The sequence below is a fragment of the Phalacrocorax aristotelis genome, chromosome 3 (assembly GCF_949628215.1).
Source record: "Phalacrocorax aristotelis chromosome 3, bGulAri2.1, whole genome shotgun sequence".
NCBI classification, from domain to species: Eukaryota; Metazoa; Chordata; class Aves; order Suliformes; family Phalacrocoracidae; genus Phalacrocorax; species Phalacrocorax aristotelis.
In genome coordinates, this window is record NC_134278.1 from 29,748,459 (window position 1) to 29,767,151 (window position 18,693).

At 41.2% G+C, this 18,693-nt stretch overlaps 1 protein-coding gene across 1 annotated transcript in view; it reads right to left on the reverse strand.

The window, feature by feature from the left end:
- The window catches only part of EYS (eyes shut homolog), a 944,860-nt gene that overhangs the window by 45,340 nt on the left and 880,827 nt on the right, over positions 1-18,693 (reverse strand). Inside the window, exon 42 of the mRNA XM_075087034.1 lies at positions 8,563-8,745. Within this exon, the coding sequence (XP_074943135.1) occupies positions 8,563-8,745 (183 nt within the window). The remainder of the gene's footprint in view (positions 1-8,562; positions 8,746-18,693) is intronic.

Consider the following 18,693-nt stretch of genomic DNA (forward strand, 5'->3'; position numbering starts at 1 on the left):
CCTCATCCAGATCATTGATAAAGGTATTAAACAAGACTGGCCCCAACACTGAGCCCTGGGGAACACCGCTCATGAATGACTGCCAACTGCATTTAGCTCCGTTCACCACAACTCTCTGGCCTTGGCCATCCAGCCAGTTTTCTACCCTGGGAAGAGTACACCTGTCTAAGCCATGAGGAGCCATCTTCTCTAGGAGAATGTGGGAGACAGTATCAAAGGCTTTGCTAAAGTCCAGGTAGATACCATCCACAGCCTTTCCCTCATCCACTAGGTGGGTCACCCTGTCATAGAAGCAGATCAGGTTGGTCAAGCAGGACCTGCCTTTCATGAACCTGTGGTGGCTGGGCCTGATCCCCTGGTTGTCCTGCACATGCTTGTTGAGCTCACTCAAGATGAACTGCTCCATCTCTGAAGTCTTTGTAAACTTTCAGGTTAGCACTCATTCATGTGCAAGTTTGCAGTAAATAATTTATCTTCTTTATATTTAGGACTACACACTATAAGTGGAGTTAGTGCTTTTCAGGTACTATACTATAAAATCTCACCTGAAAGATTTTAAGTCTGACATAAAGCCTATGAGTAAGAATTAAATTCCTGGACCCATTACTGGTCATCCAAATAAACAGATTTTTACACTGACATCTCTGAAGAGGATTCAGTACCTCTTCTCACGTCGGGTAGAGTGGAACCACCATTAGTTAGAGAAAACATGATCAATCTGTTTCTTTTTACAACCCTTGCCCTTTCTTTTGTACATACTCTTACTACGGTAAAAGAACTGGATACAAACAATGGTAAAAGGGAAGAATGTTATCAGTCATGGATTAGGATGTCCTGAATTGAAATTCAAAGTCATCAATTACTTTTTACAACTCTCCTGTGAATTCAAGCAATTCAATGCTCAACTTCACACCTGTAAACTGTGTTTTATTTGATATTTTCTTCTGTTTTCATAAGGCTATCTCATTTTGTATTTGTTTTAGGGAAGGCCTCTTCCTATTTGCTCTTGCAGTGTCATATGGTGTCCCTCATTTCAAACCTGTGTCTTGATGCTTCTGCCCAAGCGCGTGGGGAGTTTGCTTCATTTGCGAAACATAAAGTGGGCTTTTCCCCACAAGAAGCAATGATATGTATATCTCATCCTCCCACTGAAGTTCTGCATCCTGCTGTTTTACATCCAAAACTGCCACATTTGCCTTATCTTGCATGCTGCATTAGCAATGCAGGGATGGCAGAGGGGGAACAGTACTTCCATACATAAGTTTGATTTCTCTATACAATTACTATTTTGATGCAACATGAATATATATAAAAATAAAATACTATTCCAAAGATTTTGAATACACAGCTCCTGTACAAAATGTGCAGTTAAATTCAGTTAATAGAACACAAACACTGCTCATTTTTATTACAATGATTTGTTCATGACCTATTGAAACCCCATTGCCTTCAGTTACATTGGCACATTAGCAGTGAAGGACTTCCAAACTGTAAATAACATTTTTTTAAAATCATTACCAAAGTTTCTATTTTCAGCAGTGTCCACAATGTACTTATGTGATTTGGCCTGCAAAACTAGGGGAGGCATATTAAAGACAAAGTGTCATTTAAAATGCTGTCTGCACTTTTTTAAACACTTTCTTGGAAATGAAGTACATAAAAGAAATACAACAGTGACCTGATGGTGAAGATAATGTTAATTAATAGTCTGCATAAATGAGACGGCTTTTTGATTCCTTTGTCTTACTCCTTGTCTGTACCAAGAATGGGAGGAAAACAGACTCCAGAGTAAGCTTCAAAGAAATCAGGCCATCTGAAATTCATATTCTTTTTGTTGATTTCTGATCTACTTATTTAGGGATTCAAAACTGGTTGATTACCAGTTATGTACTAGTCTTACAATGGCATAATTTTATTGACTTAATTTTTCTAACACTAATATAACTACAAATAGAATCAGATCTCAATTGTTTTAACAATTTACACTTTCAAGGCTGTAAGTTAAGTGACTTAAATATTTTAGCTATTAAATCAGCAATGGTTATTTTGTAGAGTATACACTACTAGATGGATTTTGGGGAGAAAAAACTTCCTGCTTTTTCTGATTTTGTATCTGTTATTAGCTCTGGAGTATTTGTTTCTGAAGTTTCTCTGGTCAGAATGGCTTTAATTCTCTGAAGCGTTCTTAAACTTTCAGTTTAGAACTAATTTCTTTAAAAATATGAAGTAAATAATTTCTTTCAATTTAGGACTACATACGCTATCATTGGCAGAAAATCTTCAAAAGAAAGGGGTTTTTGGGAGGGAACAAGCACAGTACCTTTTTATTGCAAGAGGGCAGCAAATGAAACTTGGAATTAGCTGTTTTAAACTATTTAGACTGTCTTATATTTAAACCCTGTAGCTGTTGAAAAATCAATCTTTTATACGTACCAGTTTTAAGTGTCCTGCAACATAGGACTACAGCAAACAGCCTTTAAAAGTAATTTACACTGAAAGCCAATGTTTGGTATGTATAAATAATCTCACACTTGAGTTGTGAACAGCACACTCAGCAGCACTTCCTTCTTTTTAGATGTGTGCTTTTTGAAACCATCAGTGCTTTAGTGCTTTTAATTTTGAAGACTTTTCTTTGTATTCAGTGTTCTTCTATTTCCTGAAAATAATTTCTTTCTAGTAAAGTTAATAACATAGCTTTCTCCTTTCAGACTTCCTTTTTTTCTGCCTAATAAAGAGCACATCCATATTTATACACGTACATATTTACCTTCTCTTCTTTCATAAGTAAAGAACCATACTTGTAAGTTTTTGGAAAGGACAGATTTGTTTATTCCAGTTTGAAAGCAATGGTAGTTAGCATGTATTTCGCCTGAATTGATCTAAAATTTGAAAAATCTTATTTTGGAAACAGAAGACAATAGCTACCACAGTTTTGCAGTGCTGCTATCTAGATATCCACAGGGCAACCGGTACAGGTGGATTTGCTTTTGTTTTTACAGTATTACTCCCATTTATAAAGTCAGTACCAAACAACTATTCACAAAAGCTTAACGTACATTAAGGCCCCACTTCACTCCTTCACTCCAAACTCCTCTTTCCCCGCCAATACCAAGTGCTGCATGGGGGTGGGGGTCTATGGTACATGGTGGTTTATCTCTGCTGCTCCTTCCTCTTCACACCTTTCCTCTGCTGCAGTGTGGGTTCCCCACGGGCTGCAGTTACTTCAGGGAACATCCATCTGCTCTGGCATGGGGTTCTCCACGGGCTGCAGTGTTGATAATGTGCTCCTCTGTGGAGGTGGCATGGAGCTCCTCCATTTCCTCCCTCTCTTCCTCCTCCTCCTCCTCCTCTGACCTTGTGTTCCCTTGCTGTTTCTCACTCTTTGTTCCCTCCTCCTCCCTCTGTGTTGTTTTCTCTCCTTTCTTAAACATGCTTTCCCAGACGCTCCACCACAGTGGCTGCGGGGCTCGGCCGTGCCCTGGGGTGGGGGGGGTTGGAGCCGGCCGGAACCGGCCGTGCCCGGCATGGGGCAGCCCCGGCCGCTCCTCACAGAGGCCGCCCTGCAGCCCCCCAGTGCTGCCAGCGCCTGGGCACCTGCACCCAGTACACATACAGACAGAGGCAACTTTTGTCCTCGCTTGTGGGAAAAGAGGTGTTTTTCAAGTGTTCCAGGGGTCAGCCATAGCCCCAAGACTTAAAGAAGAGGGTGTGTCCACTATGATCAGGGGAAATTGAGAGAACTGTTCATCTGACTGCTGTTAGAGGTTTGGTTTTAAGTTAAGTGAGTTATTAGAACTAGGGTGACTTTTGGTTTATAAGCTTTGTGGGGATAAGAGGAAGAAGATGTTACACACCCCTGCATTAGACAACATTTAATAGTGCCTCACAAGAGGTTAGCCACACCACCAATGTCCATGCTTTAGGCAGAGATGACAGTGGAGGGGAATCAGGTAGGGTACTGCAAGAGAATGCTAACTATGCCAAATGGGTTGAAATGGAGAAAAGGGAAAATGTAAACGCAATATTAAAAATACTCCCTTGGAGCAAGATCACAGGCTGCAAAAAACCTCACACGCCTCACGGTGAGGGCATTATTGCTTGATACTTGGTCAAAGCAAATTGTTAGTACAACAGCATCTCCTCTTGGTGAAAAAAGCAAAGTTCACTTGGTAAGAAATAACTGCTTTCTAGTAATTAAAACGGGGGCTACTCCCCAAACATTTAAACTAAGGAGAAAATAAACAAAACTGCGACACAGCAATTTACCAGGCACCTCAGTGTTTCTCAGCCTTGCCCACAGCTGGTGCTCTGCTGCCCACCCACCATTTGACATGAGGCTGCAGAAACACATTACTACTGTATGGCAGCGGTCAATGAAAAAAAAATATATGCAAAATAATAAAAAGCCAGTTTTCTGCCTGGCAGCTACATAATAAGCCCAGAATGTTATTCTGGTTAATAAAAATGACATCAGAAAGAATTTTTTACTCAGTTCAGCTAAATATTGTTGCAAGACCTAAACTTCACAAGGACTTTGACTTTACAGGGTGCACCCGACAGGCAAGCCTTTTTGAGATAGACTTTAGTGCAATGTAGCTGTTTTATTTTTAAGACCTTTTTGGTATTCTCCTTTGATTATTGTAGCTGAAAAAAAATCAGGTTATTTTGCACAATTGGTGCTCAACGTTTCATATGTGCATTTTTTCTATCCTGAGTAAAGACAATGGAGAAATTGGTATAATTTTTGTTTGGTTACATTTCCTATAATTTCTGTATTGACAGTTTGAAATTCAGTTCCCAAGATTGCAGAAACATGCTTGAATGCAGTGGTTAATTCTTGTAATTGAAAAGACTGTTCTAATGATTCATATGTGTTTGTATTACAAAAGAACTATGTATTATCGTTATAAAACTTTAATGATGGGGACACTGGCTTCTGAAAGCTGCTTTCTGAATGACTAGATGGAAATGTTTTAGGTAATGTGTCAACTCCATGCACCATTTCTACTTGGCTACCCAAAAAAGAAAGACAATATTTCCTCCATCCACAACAATAAATAATTAGTAATTGAAAGGAAAAGCTGCCTGGGAGTGAATGGTGACTGCCGTGGGAGTAAAATGAGGCATGAGTGTTTTTAAACCTGAATGCAGTTAAAATACTGTTGAATACAGTTCAGTTAGCAGGATCACCCAGGCCTGACCATATTTTGCTGAAGTTTGGAAAACAACTTAGCAAAGTCTGGTTCACACACAGAGGCAGAGCAAAATTACACTCAGATAAATTAAGGAAATCAGTTTGTGGCTGTTTGTCCCTGTGCTGTATTGGGGTATCATGGCACATTGAAGTGCAGTTGATCAGCTGAGCTGCACTAGCTATATTTGACAGGAACTTTGCAAATGAAAAGTAACAGACTTAATTATATGACAGATATGTAAACCACCAAGCCATTCTAAGATAACATGTTTTAGTTTGCATTGTAATAGACTAACAGTCTGACTCTCAAAGTCTACCACAGGGAGAAAGGGGAAGAACCCCCAGAGCCTACAGGAACTTAAGTAAACAAATTTAACAGAAAACAAGACCTAAGAAAATATTCTGGCAGAGGTCCTCGACACCTTCTTCACCTCTGTCTTTACCAGCACCATCAGGTCCCAGGCTTTGGGAACAAAATTGGCGATTGATCCAAACACTGACCCGCCATCAGTGAAGGAAGAGTTAGTTACACGAATTACTACAGGAGCTTGAGCCCTACAAATCAATGGGCCCTGACGCCATCCACCCGAGAGTGTTGAGAGAGCTGGCTGACATCATTGCAAGGCCACTCTCCATAATCTTTGAGAAGTTATGAAGAACGGGGGATGTCCCAGAGGACTGGAGGAAGGCAAATGTTACCCCTATCTATATGAAGGGCTCGAGGGAGGATCTGGGTAGCTATAGGCCCATCAGCCTTACTTCAATCCCTGGGAAAATTATGGAACGAATCTTCCTGGGGGCCATCACAAGTCAAACGAAGCATGTGATTGGGAAAAGTCAACGTGGCTTCACTAAAGGCAGATCGTGCTTGACAAACCTGGTGGCCTCCTATGACAAAGTGACTTGCCTGGTTGACATGGGGTGGGCGGTGGACGTTGTCTACCTGGACTTCTCCAAGGCCTTTGATATAGTCCCCCACAGTCTCCTCCTGGAGAAATTAATGCATTATGGCCTAGACAAGTGGTCTGTGCAGTGGGTGGGGAGCTGGCTGAGAGGCTGCACCCAAAGGGTGGTGATAAACAGCTCCTTTTCCAAGTGGCAACCTGTCACAAGTGGAGTCCCCCAGGGATCAATATTGGGCCCAATGTTATTCAACATCTTTATAAGTGATCTGGATAATGGCATCAAGTGTAGCCTGATGAAGTTTGCTGATGACACCAAGTTGAGTGGGGAAGTAGACACTCCAGATGGGAGAGCTCCTCTGCAGGGAGATCTGGATGGGCTGGAAGAGTGGGTCAGCAAGAACCTTATGAAGTTCAGCAAGGACAACTGTAAGGTCATGCACCTGGGAAAACACAATCCGGGAGTGCAGCACAGACTGGGATCCACCTGGCTGGAGAGCAGCTCTGTGGAAAGGGACCTGGAGGTCCTGGTGGACAGAAAGCTCAACATGAGGGAACAGTGTGCTGCTGCGGCCAAGAAGGCCAACAGGATGCTGGGTTGCATCAAAAAGGGCATCACCAGCAGAGACAAAGAAGTCATCGTCCCACTCTGCTCAGCGCTTGTCAGGCCACACCTGGAGTACTGTGTACAGTTCTGGTCCCCGCTATACAAAAAGGATGTGGACAGGCTGGAAGGGGTCCAGAGAAGGGCCACCAAGATGATCAAAGGACTGGGAAGCCTGCCATACGAGGATAGGCTGGGAGAGCTGGGTTTGTTCAGCCTTGAGGAAAGGAGGCTCAGAGGGGATCTCATCACCATTTCCCAGTACTTAAGGGGTAGCTACAAAGAAGATAGAGACTCCCTTTTTACAAGGAGTCCCATGGAGAGGACAAGGCGGAATGGACACAAGTTGCTCTTGGGGAGATTCCGACTGGACACCAGAGGGAAAGTTTTCACAGTGAGGACAGTCACCCATTGGAATAATCTCCCCAGGGAAGTGGTTGACTCGGCCACGTTGGACACCGTCAAGAGTCGTCTGGACAGGGTTCTGGGCCATCTTGTTTAGACTGTGCTCTTCCTAGAAAGGTTGGACTAGATGATCCCTGAGGTCCCTTCCAACCTGTGATTCTGGGATTCTGTGATTTTTCTGATGTATTAATTTTCTGATGCTTTTCAGCGTAAGTGTAGGGTTCCCACAAGTCTTGGGCCATATCTGCCAAACTCACATGATGTTTTGGATATGGTAAAGCATCTACTGTCGCAGTAGACTTGTATTTATGTACCTAAATCACTCTCCTACTGTAATAGGTTTAGACCTAAAGACACATCACCAAATCTCCCTCCTAGGCTTTAAAAATCCCACAGGACAACGGCAAACCTAAAAGTTAGCTCATGTTCCAATTGCAGAAACAATTGAGGTAAAAATAAGCAATGTTTCCTATGATCTATTAAATATAAAGTACTTTCTACCCTGACTGCTTTAAGTCTGCATTAACATTTCATTAAATTTTTCTCAACTTTCATCAGTGTTATGGGTCCTCTGCAGGCAGTAATGCTAAGATGGACAGAACACAGGTAGTATTACTATTTTATCCCATTTCAATGCTGAGGTCATGTCAGTCTACAACACTGAGCTGCTGTGAAGAGATACGTAAAACATAGCTAAAATCTTAGTACAAATCTTGTAAGTAGATTTATATAACCTACTTCTCAGCAGTGTTAATCAGACCAAGTCGAACACTTCACTATACAGATTGTAGCACAACTTATTCATAGCTAGCTTGGGTTAACTTGCATTGAGTGACATCAGGGGCTAGGGTCTCATATTTTACATAAGTAACAGAATCCAGTTCTGGCTGCCACAGGGTTGGATTTCAGTGTTGAGAGTCCTGTAGGCCATGGAAGTGCAGCCACTGTGACAAGTAAGCAGCAGTTCATGGCTGGTCCCGCAGCAGGTCATTTAAGGACACTGGAAGAAGAAATGGCAGGGTGGCTGTGGCACGTTGGGTGGACGGATTGATTTTCCAATAAAATAAGTATGAGTGGAAAAAGATTTGAGGTAGCATCTCTCAAAACTGGGCACCAAATAAATGTAATCAATAATTAAATTTATGTTTATGACAGAAAAAAGAACTTTAATCTTCTGTTTTCTATTTATTTTGTTCAGAAATACGCTACCTCAAGCATCAGATTAACTGTTGACTTTAATTACTTGAAGGAGTTATACTTCTTAATGAAAACAAACATTTATACAATCTCATTATTTACTGTGTGTTTACAAAACAATAAAGTATTGCAGAGATTATTTTTCTCCTAATGAAATTATATCCTAAAAATAATCAAGAAATAGCTGTGTATATTTTAATGTTACTTGTTTAATGAATTTTTGAAAGCTTGTATGAACAGCTAATAAAAATAAAGCTTACCTTGGCCCTTCTGTCCAGTGAAAAAAATCAAGTTATCTTGTAAAGCTGAGTGGTGGTTTGCCAACTGAAATTTCAAGCGGAATTCGTAGTAGAAGGTGATATTTGGGATTGTAGAATAAGCTAGGAATGAGGTAAAACCGAAGACATCTGTGCCACTAAAACTAGGTTGGCTAATATTAATAGCTGGATTAAAAAAAAAAAAGAAATTCAGTGTTAGGGCAAATTCTTTAATATATGTATTTGCAAGTTCTATTTAATAGCCCATTTTAGAACTTAAAAACTAATACATGATACTGATAATTTGACATGTTGTAATATTTTACTCACAGGCAGACATAGTTTGGCTTTCCTCTGAGTGTAATCTCTATTTTTTAAAAATAGGTTAAATAGATTTATAAATATTATTAATAGTTTTATAAATATAAATTTTGTAGACTGCTTTTACAGCAGAATTATTGGCAACTACTGCCATCTCCTGGATTCTAGATAGCATTGTTACAAACAGAAGTACACTGCAACATTTACTCAAAACTCAGACAAAAGAAAAAATACAAATAAATTATCCTGTTAAAAGAAATGCCATCTCTGAGCGAAAGCGAGTACAAGGATGTGCTGAAGAGGTTAAGGAATAACAGTTCTTCAGAGGTAGAGAAATAATAAAAGGAAACATCATAAAAGAATGAATCTGCAGCACAGTGAATAGGACCTATATGAATCACATTTTCCACATTATTTGCTCCATCATTTGAACTGTTTGAATATTCAGGAACTGAGTATCCAAAAATGTATAATTCACAGTACTGACAAATTATTTATCCTTTTTTTACTGTCATTTAGGTTCAATTTAATGAAAATTTGCTTTATGCTGGGCACTGATCAAGCAAAGCATATAGCTTTTTCTAAAATACCTTTGCCAACTATATCCTCCTGCTTCCTCCAAAGCTGTGAAGGCTACAGGTTCATTCAAACCTACTGGTTTTGTGACACAGAAGTTTATACTTTATGCTGACAAAAACTGTGGGATTAAAAAATCAGATAAAAAGCAAATAAAATAAAGTTATACACATAATCTGTACTGGTAAGTGGTCAGTAGAGCACTGGTACTAAGCACCCACATGGCCCCAAGGACTGCTGGCTGGAGCCAAGTAGTCAGGCTGCTGTGGTCAATTCTTGTAGTCAATGCTCAGAGCAGAGGTAACATAATGCTCATGTTGACAATATGGTTTAGTGAAAAACAGGAGAGAGAGGAAGAATAGCTGAGTAAAGCTTAATCCTGAAAGACTGGGTATGGGGCTAGATGTAAAAGGTTTGAGCAGTTATCTCCAACCAATCTGAGCACCAAATGTGGCTGTATCCAGCTTTACAAAAGAAAGCAGTAGGAGGGACTGGGGGAGGAAGGACTATATAGCTGCACCATGAACAAAGCAGATTGGGAAGCGCTAGTAAAGAATTATAATCCTCCCTAAGTAAATCTGTGTTAGCCTAAGTACCTTTAAGCATCTGGCCCTAAATACTTATGGTGTGGGAGAAACAATCTCACATAATTGTGAAAATGGTAACACCATCTCTAGTTTGTGGAATCTATTTCTAAATTTGCAACCTGGGAAACCTGCCATATTGGCACTGAAGCGGCAGACATTGCCTTAGTATCTGCGTCTGACAAAAGGTGCAGGCATAGGCTCTGACAAACCTTTTCTAGCACAGACTTGGAGTCTGCAGCAATACAGAGTGTACCGTCCCATTTATTAAGCACTACTTCACACATGTGGCACATTATGCCTTGTTCTGTGATTTTAAATGGGAGCCAGGAAATTTCCATATGAAACAGTGATTTTGTCCTAATTAGAAGACAACTGGCAATGAGTTTGTTCTCAACTTAGTCTGACTGAACATAACCTCACGTCTCAGACCTTTGTGAGTCAAGTCCTGCATTGGAGGATAAACACAACTCTCACATATTAAAATTGGTGTTGGCTGCAGTCCACTAGTATTCCCTCAGACTACCTGAACATGCCTGAGGGAGGCTCAAATTCTGCATTTTTTGCTTCTCCGGAAGCTATGACAGACAGGCAGCTCCTTTAATGTGAAGTATTCTTCCTTTCTTTCTTTTTCTTTATTTCTTTCTTTTTATTTATTTAGTAAAACACAAAATATTTGAGAGAAGAAGATTTTAAGATAAAGGAGGCCTTTGTGTTCATTGTCTTTTCCTGCTTCCCTTTATAATGGGAAAGACAAATTCTATCACGTACCTCCACAGAGCCAGGTAATTTGGTTTGCTGACAGAAATCACTGAAGAGTGTATTCCTGACAAGTTATTCCCAGCAGGGTAAAACGCTTTATTCCCAGGATGAAGTATGCCACTGCCTCAGCTGCTTCCTTGGAGCTTTCTAGCTGGGGAGGTATTTTCTTGCCTTTCTACTTGCTCTTTTCAGCGTTGCATATATAGATGGATTAAACATTGGCAAAGGAACATCCTGCGAAGTGATGTACAACAGCAGGACCTGGACAGCAGAAGGATGCTACTCCCACTGACCAGGTGCTGCACAACATACAGAAAATTGGTTTTTTAATATCTCTCTCTCTCTCTCCATATTCTTAGATCATTACTACATACCAGTTTCAATTTCACTGCAATTTTGACACATCCTAGAACAAAAGGCTCACAGATCTCAATTCATACTTACAACTAAAGCATTTAAGCCAGAATAGTTTTGGCCCATGAGCTGGGAGAGCAACAAATTCGGGGTTACTGAGACAAGACTCATCTTTTCTCTGTGCATTTCCTTAGGTAACAGAGTGATAGATTTAGTGGGTGGAGGTTTTGTTGGAGCCATGACAAACTGTGTTGATAACAGAACTGTTCTTATTTAAGGTTATTTAAAAAAATTATTTATCTTTCAATAACTTTACCTAAAATGAGGGCCATGCAGCTAGTCTTTTAAGAAGGTAGAAGTGGGAACCGGCCTTAGTAAGTTAAACATGTTATCCAAAATTTACTTTGGTAGGTTCACTGTCGTAGGAAGTTGCTATCATTTGACTCCAGAGGCTTATATCACCATTTATACATGGTCTGTGACACTACATATAGCCCGGGCTCCCCACAGTACGGAAAAGGTTGGCCATCCTGTCTTAAATTGTGGTTTTGCCTATTGTTTCCTCCTGCTTTTAGGATAAAGTCTAAGAAAACAGGCTTGAGGGAAAAATGACGAGGCCAAATTGATGTTGAAGTTTTATAGCAATAATTTAACAGAAAATGGTACAGGAAGATAGGCAGTTTTATAAAAAATGTTAATACCGGTAAATATAAACAGCAATACTCAGCGTCTGCAGACAGGTTGTATATATTTGGTCAACTGTCAAAATCTTGACACTGTCAAACAGTCTTAAAACGCTTCTTAGAGACACCTCAGTGATAGTCCAAGTTTGAAACATCTTAGACAGAATTGACATGTTTTGTAGAATATTGTGTAAACTCCTGAAGACGGTATATCAGAGAATGTCAATGTGACATGTTACTTAAGAGTTCCTGAGGCAGGATAGCTATTTCTGAGAGCACGCTGAATGAGTGGCCTACATCCATGATCTTTAACATGGGTGTACTCTGAACGAACATCTATATGAAGGTAAGAAGATGGGAGCTCTATCTTCAACCAAAAGCATGATACACATTCTGGCTTAGACCTTTACCTACACTGCAATTACCTACAGTTTGCCAGAACCGGGTACAAGAATTGCACTTTACTTTCAAGATCTCCATATGGAGAAAGCTTACATACAGTAATTCCTTCTGCACTTTCACAAAAAAAATCTGGTATGTAATAATTTTTTGCTATATTGTAATACAAAAATGTTTTATTTCACATTGGTGTTTATTAATTTTTAGACTTTTTTCATTTCACAGTATTGCATACCTACTTTTTCTATATTTATTTACTACAGGAAAAAGATGTATCTAAGCCCTAAGGTTCCCACTTGTTAGAAGCAATCTGCACATGTGGATGGCAGGCATCTGACCAAATGAAGGCATCTGTGATACAGATGTCTACATAACAGCTGACCACCAAAGGTTGCACTTTATAGCAGTGGAAGAATTAAGCACATTTAGGATGCAGTGTCTTTCATACAAAACACCTACCTTATACAAGTCAGGTGAACAGTATTCTAAAATGCGTATTTTACCCCACCAAAGAGAAAAGTAGCATTTGGTTGTAAGTTGAAGTATTACAGACTTCTAAAGTTAGGTGGGATGAAGCTTACCTTCTCTGTATCCCGCAACTACTTCCCATTCTGCATGTTCTTTGTCTCTGGTCTTCACTGCCATAAAAGCTAAATGATTTAGAAATTCTGAACTCATTCTCTGTAAAATCAAGGTAACACTTTTTTTTCCGATTTTAAAGAATGGGAACCATAGGGCACTCAGAAATTAAATTATTTGCACAAAATTGTGCACAGTCTGGTGTGTATTGAAGAACTGAGTACAGATCTCTGAACTCCAGGTTAGAGCACAGTCACTAAACGTTCTTTGCAAATCGACCTTTTAATCTCGTACCCCTGGGCGTCCGAGCACAGCCCCTTTCAAAACATGTGACAAGAAGCAATTTACGTAAATAATGTCCATCTTTAACTACCTGAGCATCTTCTCTCAGCTCTTTGCAGTCTTTCCATCTGTGCTGGTTTTGGCTGATTGGGGGTTAATTCTCCTCACCGTGGCGGGGCGGCTGCCTTTCCAGCTTCCCGCGCTCTGCCGCGTGGCGGGGGGGGCGGGACTGTGAGGGGCGGGGCCATGGCGGGGGCAGCTGACCCCAACTGGCCAATGGCAGGTTCATTCCGTACCACGTGACACCATGGCCAGTATATGAAGGGGGGGTGGTTGCGGCTTGGGAGTGGCGCGGCGGCGGGTCGGTGGGTGGCTGTGGTGTGTGTGGTTTGTTTCGGCGGTTCGTTCCCCCTCCCCCGGGGCTTTGCACCTCTCATTGTTCTCCTTTACATTGCATTTCTGTTGTTGTTTCTTTTAATTTTCATTATTAAGCTGTTCTTATCCCAACCCACGAGCCTTACCCTTCTGATTCTCTCCCCATCTACCAGTGGGGGAGGGAGCGAGCAGCTGTGTGGGGCTGAGCTGCTGGCTAAACCATGACACCATTCAGTATTAACTGTGCATTTTGCCGGGGCCATGAAGTATATCCGATAACATACCCAGCATTGCAGGGGCTTAAGACAACCCTGCCATGCTATAGGTTCCAGTTGTGGTAACAGACACCACCAGCTTTTGGAATAAACAATTCATCTCAAAATAACAGCACAGCAACAAATACAAATCAGTAGTACAGTTACACAAGTCAAAGCGACAGTAAATCCAGTATATCACTGACAGCGAGCTAAACTTAATATCTGGGCACACAAAGATTTATGTAATAGTGGTTACCAGGCAGCTGGCAGGAAGCAGGGCACGTCGTCTTCTCCAGATGAGCAACTCAGACCCACCCGTGGGTTTAGGGAATTTCAAATTCCCTGATCGGACTGCCTTTTTTTATTGTTGACTTGCAGAAGCACTACCTGCACTTGTTAACCAGCTGTCATACCCCATGCATGCTCCCCTCCGTGCTGGTCCTCCCCCGTGTGTGTGCACAGTGCTTGGATGCTACCTGAAATAGTGCGTGACCACCATATGGAGCTGTACCTTTACAAGGCATGTGGTGACCAAATGGAGAAATACTGTATAAGGCAATAGGAGCCCCACAGGCATGTTTTATGAAAAACATTATGCATTATTTTGGTTTACTTCTCCACAGGTTTCTCCACAGTGTTGAAGTAGTTTCTCTCACCTAGTAAAACTTCCTTAGCAGGAAGGCACATTCAGTAAGTGTTTGTAAATAGTCCTCCCTATGCTAATCTCTGGAGAGTAAAATGTGTTTAGAAATGTTAATTAATCATGAACCAAAAGCTTATATATGTGGCTAATTCAATTATATAGCTTGACAGCTATTCCATATATTTATCTGTTTCTGACACTTATAGATTTTATACCATATTTTTAATCATGTTTCTTCTCTACACTAAGGATTATTTTTCAAGAGTTCTCTATCCAATCACATCAAAAAGTTAAAGGTTATCAGTAATTGTGTGTCAATGTAAAGCATTCAGTCTTTGAGATATCTTTTGTGCCATGACCTTCATTATTCTGACTTTAATATAGACTAGTTCGCCAAACTCTTACATATTTTTCACTTAGAAATTAAAAAAAAATTAATAACCCTGTAAGAAAAATACAGTTACTGGTAAAATTGTGTCACACCACTCCACCTTTTCCTTTTATTCTCTTTCTTTTGATTATAAAGCTATGGAGCTAAGACTGTGCAGAAAAGTTTATGATCTTATAGTCTTCTTTTCCTTGAAACACAGTCCTTCAAAACATTATTTATAAAACGTTTGGGGCTGGTTGAAATAGCAGAGGGCACTGCTAACCACATGGGGTTATTTTGCTTTTCCTGCCTAGACACTATCCAAGTTGATTTCCACTCTTGCTCTTGCAGTGTACAGTCTGAAGTGGTAAAGAAGAGAGATGTGTCCCAATAGCTCCATTTATGAGCCATGCAAAAACACACACCAAATTAGCGCTGTGCCTAAAATACACACCGCTCTGACAGAGTACTGAAGTCTTTTATCAATGTTTTGTCCTTGATCTTGTCCTCCTGTGTCTCCCTGTCAATCCTACACCATTCATCACTGTCCTTTTCTGCATTCCCACTACTGAACAAGTAATAAGGTGTGATATGTCCCATTGCCTCGCAAACAAATAATGACAAATTATCCTGTTATGTAAATATATTAATATGGTTGGCTACCTACTTCCCTAACATTGTACACCTTATCAGAGGTGAGCATAAAAGTAGGAGGTAAAAGAAAAGCTAACTATAATGTGAAAAGAAAAAATCTTAACAAAGAGAATAAAGTGACAAAGAAGAGAATAATGGTTTCATTGTCTTTGAATTTTCTGTTATAAGTTTAAATGAATGTTCATTTCAGCGTCCACTGCCAATGCATCTTGAACCACAGCTTTACAATATATTGCAAAAAATAAGATAGAAAAAAAGGGATAGAAAGAGATGAAGACTTCAGGCTACAGAATTACAATCAGATAGTCAATTTTTTTAATGTTATCATTGGCTATCTTTGAACAGTTATCAGCTCAGTGCCTGGCTCCAGGATCAGCAGCCATACTGTGGGATGAGTATTATTCAGTTCTAAATATGAGCTCACATATTTGCAAAGATAATATTGAAAAAGGAATGGAATTTTCTACCAAGCATTGTATTTTCCAGTCTTCCAAGCTCTACAAAAGTCTTCAGAAAAATGCCCTTTTCATCACAAAACTCTGCAGCCACTGTTTCTCTTACTGGTTTCCAGTATAGCTCTTAAACCAGAACTTGCTCTTGAGTACAGAAATACTGATGAACAGAGTGCAAAATGTCTTCTTAGCTGAGTTTAGAAAAGTTATTTTAACAGTACCCAGGCTATTCCTCCTCTTATCCGTCATGCTTCTAATGAAGCAGAAGGCAGGTTGGATGTTTGAGCTACAACACATGCTCCTGATGGAAGTAGCTTCCTTAACAAAGATAGGTGAAGCAAAGTATAAATGCATTTCTATACATTGCCATACATTTACAATCACCAATTTTAAATACTGATTTGCTTGCAGACCTCCGGCACAAGGTTCTGGTAGGAACCTCTCTTTGCATTGCAGTACATTAGAAGGTATTTGATGAGGTACTGCAGGCTGATGGGTGATGGAAGAACTTGCTGCTGCAATTCCCCTGTCCTTTGTGCCTGGAAATGCAGAGAGATGGAGAGGACAGGGAGGTATCCAGGGACGAACCATGGAAATGAGGTGGAAGGCCTGCTGTATGGACATGTAATATATGTAGCATAATTTGGGAAGGAGAGGCAAGATGAGGGAGCTAAGCTGTAATTTAGAACAGAACAGAAATAGACTATTTTAGTTGGAAGGAACCTACAATGACCTTCTAGTCCAACTGCCTGACCACTTCAGGGATGACCAAGTTAAAGCATATTATTAAAGGCATTGTCCAAATGCACCTTAAACACTGACAGGCTTGGGGCATCGACCACCTCTCTAGGAAGACTGTTCCAGTGTCTGGCCATCCTCTTGGTAAAGAAATACTTCCTGATGTCCGGTCCAAACCTCCCCTGGCACAGCTTTGAACCATCCCCACATGTCCTGTCACTGGATACCAGGGAGAAGAGCTCAGCACCTCCCTCTCCACTTCCCCTCCTCGGGAAGCTGTAGAGAGCAACGAGGTCGCCCCTCAGTCTCCTTTTCTCCAAACTAGACAAGCCCAGAGACCTTAGCCGCCCCTCACAGGACATTCCTTCCAGGCCTCTCACCAGCTTTGTTGCCCTCCTCTGGATGCATTCAAGGACCTTCACATCCTTCTTAAAATGTGGGGCCCAGAACTGCTCACAGTACTCAAGGCGAGGCCGCACCGACACTGAATGCAGTGGGTTAATCACCTCTCTTGACCAGCTGGTTGTGCTGTGTTTGATGCCCCCTGGGATGTGTTTGCCCCCTTGGCTGCCAGGGCACACTGCTGGCTCCTGTTGAGCCTGCTGTCAACCAGCACCCCCAGATCCCACTCTGCAGGGCTGCTCTCCAGCCACTCCTCTCCCAGTTTATGTTCGTGCACGGCATTACTCTGTCCCAGGTGCAGAATCCAGCATTTCAACTTGTTAAATTTAATCCCAGTAATCATCGCCCAATGTTCCAATCTATCCAGATCCCTCTGCAAGGCCTCCTGTCCCTCAAGAGAGTCAACAGCACCTCCCAGTTTGGTATCACCAGCAAACTTGCTAGTGGTGCATTCAACTCCTGCAACCAGATCCCTGATATATGTATTCAACAGGACTGGCCCTAGCTTGAGCCCTGAGAAACAGCACTGGTGACCAGTCACCAGCCAGATGCATCCCCATCCACTACAACCCTTTGAGCTCTGCCCTTCAGCCAGTTCTTCATCCAGTGCATCGAGAACCCAACCATCCCACAGTTGGACAGCTTGTCCAGAAGGATGCTGTGAGGGACAGTATCAAAAGCCTTACTAAAATCCAGAAAAACTACATACACCTCATTTCCTTCATCCATTAGGTGGGTGACCTTATCATAGAAGGATATCAAATTAGTTAAATAGGACTTTCCCTTTGCGAACCCATGATGACTGTGCCTCATGACTGCATTGGTCTTTAAATGCCTTTCCCTAGTACCCAGTATGATCTTCTCCACAACTTTTCCAGGAACTGAGGTTAGGCTAACAGGTGTGTAGTTCCCTGGGTCTTCCCTTTTTCTAGATTAGAATATTGAAATATTGGAATAGCATTGGCTAGCCTCCAGTGTGCAGGGATTTCCCCAGACTCCTAAGACCTTTGGTAGATGACCAAGATGCATCCTGCCATAACATCCACTAATTCCTTCAGAACTCTGGGATGAATCCCATCAGGCCCCATGGACTTGTGAACATTCAGCTGATACAGCTGTTCCCTTACAATTTCAGTGTCCACAAATGGAAAGTCACTGTCCCCATACTTGTGGTCCTCCAACTCAGGGGCAGCCCACATTGTATCAGTTTTATTAAAGAGTGAGGCAAAAAAAGCATTGGATGTCTCCACTTCTTCTTCATTCCTGTGGTCAGATGACCATCTTCAACAAGTATCAGCCCAATGTTTTCTTTAGACCTCTTCTTGGTATTAACATACTTAAAAAATCCTTTCTTGTTATCTGAAACAACATTGGCCAGTTTCAACTCTAACTGAGCTTTGGCCTTTCATGTATTCTCCCTACATATATGAACCACAGCTCTGTACTCTTCCTGCGAAGCCTGACCTTGCTTCCAGAGATCATACAGTTTCTTTCTCCTCTTGAGCTCTACAAGGAGTTCTCTGTTCAGCCAAGCTTGTCGTCTGCCCTTTTTGCTTGACTTATAACACAGTGGAATCGCCTGGTCCTGTGTATTTAATTTATATATATTGCTAGTTCTGCATTAAAGCTCTTTTCTTTAATAGGTAACCCGTTTCCTCACTGGAAACTCTGGGCAATGCATGGAGGGAAAGGTAAGGGGTGTC